The sequence below is a fragment of the Rhincodon typus genome, chromosome 7 (assembly GCF_021869965.1).
Source record: "Rhincodon typus isolate 14 chromosome 7, sRhiTyp1.1, whole genome shotgun sequence".
NCBI classification, from domain to species: Eukaryota; Metazoa; Chordata; class Chondrichthyes; order Orectolobiformes; family Rhincodontidae; genus Rhincodon; species Rhincodon typus.
The window spans coordinates 96,275,603-96,281,602 of record NC_063338.1 but is presented as its reverse complement, the minus strand read 5'-3'; the positions used below and the strand labels follow the sequence as shown (position 1 = coordinate 96,281,602).

The window sequence follows — 6,000 nt, the reverse complement described above, 5'->3', positions numbered from 1 at the left end:
CCGAAACGTCAGCTTTCCTGCTCCTCTGATGCTGCTTGGCCTGCTGTGTTCATCCAGCTCTACACCTTGTTATCTCGGATTCTCCAGCATCTGCAGTTCCTACTATCTCTATAACAGGGGCAGTGTAGTTTTGCTGTCTCCAAAATAGTCGCAGAAGAAGAAAAGAAATTTTAAGTGATTTAAAGCAAATAAGAGAAAAGCGCCAGAAACAGAAGGTTGTAGAATAGAAGTTTAAAGAACTGATGTTAAGAAATAAGTGAGCTGTATGAGCGGTTTAAGAATCTGAGGAAGAGATGTAGAAAAAACATTGACTGACTATACAAGTTTCCGGAAAAAAATCTCAATTACAGCCATGACCACTGAACAAGAACTTTAAAATGGTATCAGGGTGACTGTTCACTTAGATCATAGAATCCCTACAGTGTGGAAACAGACCCTTCGGCCCAACAAGTCCACACTGACCCTCAGACATCCCACCCAGGCCCATCCCTCTATAGCCCACCTAATTTACACATCTCTGAACACTATATGGGCAATTTAGTGTGGCCATTTTTGGACTGTAGGAGGAAACCACACTTAACCTGCACATCTTTGGACTGTGGGAGGAAACCGGAGCACCTGGAGGAAACCTATGCAGACACGGGGAGAATGTGCAAACTCCACACAGTCACCTGAGGGTCGAATTGAACCCGGATTCTTGGCACTGTGAGGCAGCAGTGCCACGTTTTGAGTATTTGTCAGCTTGTCATTGAGAATAGAAGGGTTGAATCTTTCAATTTGATACATGTAATAAGACTTTTGAATTGTTCTTGTACGGTGTAAAATATTTCTTTTCTTTCCCTTTTGTATGTAATAAACTTTGTTCTGCTCTTAAAAGTTCATTGATAGTCTCTTGCCAATGTGTACAGTGACTAAGTGCCATGGTAAACAAATTGCAGAAATAAAATTATGGCCTATCAAGCCAGGTTTCACTGTGGGATGTGACCTTTCTGCTATGAGCCAGCTGAGATGATAACACTTTGCCAGTGAGGGAATTCAATAGCAGTTCAACAAATTAATTCCTGGGGTGGAGGGAATTTCCTGTGCAGAGAGATTTAAGAGACTGGCCTCGCCGCATTCTTTTGAGTTTCATGAATTGATGTAGAAAAGGTGGTTCCGCTATCTGGTCAGCCTCAAACCAGGAGGGTAGTCACAGAATTGGGCAGGCCAGTTCGAACTGAGATTATGAGGAATGTCTTTACACGGATGGTGGTAAATGTTTGGCATTTTGACCCAAAGGGGTATGGAAGCTCATTCACTGAGTGGATTCAAGACAGAGATTGATGTTCTAGATATGGGGATAGTGCGCAAAAATGGTATTGAGGCCAGTGATCATCCATGATCTAGAAAGGCAGAGCAGGCTCGAGGGGCCAAATAGCCTGCTCTTGCTCCTATGCTTCAGAATAGAAATTTTGGTCTCGGTAGTGAGCTTGCTGCAGCTCAAATGTAGTTAAATTGTGCCTTTGGTGTTGGCACTTACAATATCACCCCAATGCAGCATCTTGGCATTTTGAACAACTGTGCAGGAAGAGATCATTGGATTAGATATTATTCTTTCAATTTTGGCCTTGGTTGCTGTCTGTGGCTGTAAGGTATGTGAGGAGAGAAACCTGCTCTGTGGCAGGTGATAAAAGAATAAAAACAGACAATAAAGAATACTACAGAACAGGAACAGGCCCTTCGACCCTCCAAGCCCGCACCGACACATTTTGCCCTTCCATACTGAAAGTGACTTCACTTACAGGATCCGTATCCCTCTATTCTGTTCTTATTCATCCAGGTGCTTTGTGAATGCTGCTATTGTGTCTGCTTCCACCACCTCCTCTGGCAATGCATTCCAGGCACTCATCACTCTTTTTGTGAAAAACGTGCCTCGCACATCTGTTTTAAACTTACCCCCTCGTACCTTGAACCTGTGTCACCTAGTAATTGACCCCTCCACCCTGGGGAGAAAGCTTCATACTTTCCACTCTATCCACGCCATTCACAATCTTTTAAATTTCTATTAGGTCGCCCCTCAATCTCCTGCTTTCCAGTGAAAACAAACCCAGTCTATCCAATCTTTGTTCCTAGCTAAAATCCCCCATACCAGGCAACGTCCTGGTAAACCTTTTCTGTACCCTCTGTGAAGCATCCACATCCTTCTGGTAGTGTGGTAACCGGAACTGTACATAATATTCCAAGTTTGGCCTAACTGAAGTTTGATAAAGCTGTAGCATAACTTGTCTACTCTTGTACTCAATGACCCATCCAATTAAGGCAAGCATGCCATAGGCCTTTTTTACTGCCTTATCTTTCTGCATTGCCACTTTCAGCAATCTGTGAACCTGCACACCTAGATCCCTCTGCATATCAATACTGCTAAGGATTCTGCCATTCACCGTGTAATTTCCACCTGTACAAAATACATCACCTCACATTTGTCTGGATTAAACTCCATCTGCCATTTTTCTGCTCCTGCCTCCAACTGATCTATATCCTCTGACAATCCTCCTCACTATCCACAACTTCACCAATCTTTGTATCATCCACGACCTAACTAATTAGACCAACTACATTTTTCTCCAAATTATTTATGTAAATCAAAACAGCAGAGGTCCTCGCACTGATCCCTGTGAAACACCACTAGTAACAACCCTCCATTCTGAAAAGTATCCTTCTGCCGCTACTCTTTGTCTTCTATGACTAAGCCAGTTCTGTATCCATCCTGCCAGCTCATTCCTGATACCATGTGACTTCACCTTTTATACCAGTCTGCCCTGACGGACCTTGTCAAAGGCTTTACTGAAGTCCATGTAGGCAACATCCACTGCTTTTTCCTCATCAATCATCCTTGTCATCTGCTCGATCAAGTTAGTGAGACAAAAGCTCCCCCCACAAAACCATGCTGCCTATCACTTCTAAATGTGTGTAGATCTTGTCCTGAGAATCTTTTCCAATAAGTTCCCTACTGGCGCCGTGAGACTGGCAGGCTTGTAATTTCCAGGATTGTCCCTGCTACCCTTCGTAAACAGTAGGGCAATATTAACTATTCTCCAGTACTCTGGGACCTCACCTGTGGCCAAAGAGGATACAAAGATTGACGTATATAAGATTGGAGAGATGGACAGGGTGAATAGAAAGCAGCTGTTCCCCTTGGTTGAGGGGTCATTCACATGGGGACATAGTTTTCAGATAAGGGGCAGGAGATTCATAGGGGATTTGGGGAAAAGTCCTTTTCACACAGCAGATGGTGGGAATGCAGAGCCTGTGAAGGTAGTGGAGGCCGGAAACCTTACAACCTTTAACAAAATAGTTGGAGGAGCATTTCAAATATCATAACATTCAAGGATAAGGGACAAATGCAGGAAATTGGGATTAGCGCACTACTGATGGTAATGTCAGTGGACCAAGGGGCTTTTCTGCACTGTATGAATATATGAAAAATCCATAATGCCTTGAATCTACAAGAATTCTTAATTTTGCTTAGCATAACTCAGAATAACGGGAGAACATTAGTTTGATTCTGTGGTGGCTGAAATTCTGAAAGTAGACAGAACTTTATTGTGCGCTGTTTAGATCAGGGCTGCGATACCTGGTGGAAGTATGCAAGTGTTGAGAGTATCCCTTGACTAAAATGTCCTGTGTGAGGTGAGTTTGGACAGTCTCCACCCAGTGTGAAGTAATTTTGGTAAAATCTCAGTAAAACTCTTGTTTCTCATTTTCACCATTGGACAGCCTAGTTAGTACAGAGAGGTGAAGTGCAGTCCCATCTCGGGATTTGTGCTTCTACCTCCTCCAAAACTCTGAAATGGAACATATCCCATTCCTTTGGACTGACATGTAACCTTGAGTGCATCATTGGTACATTCAAACCATGATGTGGTTGTTTTGCAAAATTGTTGGATCTAGACAGACCATATTGGCAATGTTAAGTGTCTGTGTTGCCTGGGATGCCTCTTTGTACAATATACGTCTGTTGATTATTTTTAATGTTTTGATTTGTCTATATTTTTAACTTTGATTTTCTGTGTTGCCTAGGTAACAAACCTCAGCAATGTGGAGGCATTACAAACGCTGGATGATTTGGACAATGGCTCAGTCTTTGTAGGTGCGGAGAGGAAAAACAAGCTGTCATTGATAGGTAAGCTCTGGTTTGTAAGTACCCAGCTCAGGAAGTGATTCAGTCCATCGTAGCTGGACTGGTGCAAAATCTCTGGCCAAAGCCAAATCCCATTCCCTTATCTCTATTCACTTTTCTGTCTCCTTGACCTTTTTGTATTCAATTCTGATATTTACTTAACAGATTAATTAATTTTATGGTAATGTCACTGGAGTGGTGATTCAGAAACCCAGGCTAATGTTCTGGGGGCAAGAAATCCCCCTCAGCCTCTGACGTTCAAGTGAAAACAAACCAAGTTTTTCCAATCTCTCCTCAAAGCTAATAGCCTCCAAACCAGGCAACATCCTGGTAAACTGTTTCTGTACTCTCTTTAAAGCCTCTACATCCTTCTGTTAGTGTGGCAGCCAGAACTATATGCAGTATTCCAAATGTGGCCAAACTAAAGATCCATACAGCTGCAATGTGACTTGCCAATTTTTATGCTTTGTGTCCCGAACGATGAAGGAAAGCATGCTATATAAAGTTTTTAGGAAGATTTATAGTTCGGGTTGTGGATGAGGTTGTAGACTTACTCGCCGAGCTGGTGTGTTTGATTGCAGATGTTTCATCACCCTGCTAGGTAACATCGTCAGTGCATCTCCGGTGAAGCGTTAGTGTTCTGTCCCGCTTGTTACTTATATGCCATGGTTTGCTGCGGTGGTTGACATCAATTCAGGTTCTGTTTCTCAGTGGTTTATATATCGGGTCCAGTTCAATGTGTTTGTTGATGGAGTTCCAGTTAGAATGCCAGGACTCCAGGAATTCTCTGGCATGTCTCTGTTTGGCTTGTGCTATTATGGATGTGTTGTCCCAGTTGAATTTTTATCCTTCTTTGTCTGTGTGAATTGAGATCAGTGAGAATTGGTCGTGTCTCAGCCTATGTATATCCTGCTGTCTCTTTTCGCAATCCTGACCCAATCTTAGTTCTAAATCCCATGATACCCTTGCTGAAGAATTCTGGATTTCTGATGCCCTATTCTCTTATTTCCCTTTCTGCGCAACAATGTCTGCAGTTCTTAAAGTGCTCAATGATATTCTAAGGTTTAGATTTAAGTATTTACTCAGGAAATATCTGCTCGCTGACACCCAGTTTGGGTTCCACCAGCGAACTCCGTTCCCACCCTCATTGCAGCCTTGGTACAAATATAGATAAAAGAGCTGAATTCCTGAGGTGAGGTGAGAGGGACAGCCCTTGACATCAACGTGACATTCAACTGAGTGTGGCATCAGGAGCCTTAGCAAAACTGGAATCAGTGGGAATTTGGGAAAGTCATACTTTTATTTTCTTCACTCAGGGGATGTGGGCATCTCTGGCTAAGCCAGCATTTATTGTCCCAAGGGCAGTTAAGAGTCAGTCACATCGCTGTGGGTCTGGAGTCACATGTAGGCCAGACTAGATAAGGACAGCAAATTTTCTTTTTTAAAGGCCTTTAGTGAATCAGATGGGTTTTTTGAACAATTGACAATGGTTTTGTCATCATTAGATCCCTAATTCCAGATTCTTTATTGAATTCAAATTCCACCATTTGCCATGGCAGGATTTGAACCTGCATCCCCAAAACACAAACTGAGTATAAAAAAAGCCAAAGACCAGCAGGTGCTGGAAATCAAAAACAAAAACAGAAATTGCTGGAAAAACTCAGCAGGTCTGGCAGCACCTGTGAAGAGAAAACAGAGTTTATATTTTGGTTCAGTGACCCTTCTTCAGAACTGATTGTAGCTAGGAAAAGGCTGGTATATAATCAGAAGGGGGGAAGGAGGAAGGAGTAAATGATAGGTGGAGGTGAAGCCCAGAGAGAGAGAAAAACAATTGAGCAGAC

At 42.7% G+C, this 6,000-nt stretch overlaps 1 protein-coding gene across 2 annotated transcripts in view; it reads left to right on the top strand.

The window, feature by feature from the left end:
* Nucleotides 1–6,000, top strand: part of map3k2 (mitogen-activated protein kinase kinase kinase 2) — a 102,640-nt gene that overhangs the window by 75,074 nt on the left and 21,566 nt on the right. For both annotated transcript variants that reach the window (XM_048598531.1, XM_048598530.1), the window contains one exon: nt 4,060–4,162. In XM_048598531.1, the coding sequence (XP_048454488.1) occupies nt 4,060–4,162 (103 nt within the window). The remainder of the gene's footprint in view (nt 1–4,059; nt 4,163–6,000) is intronic.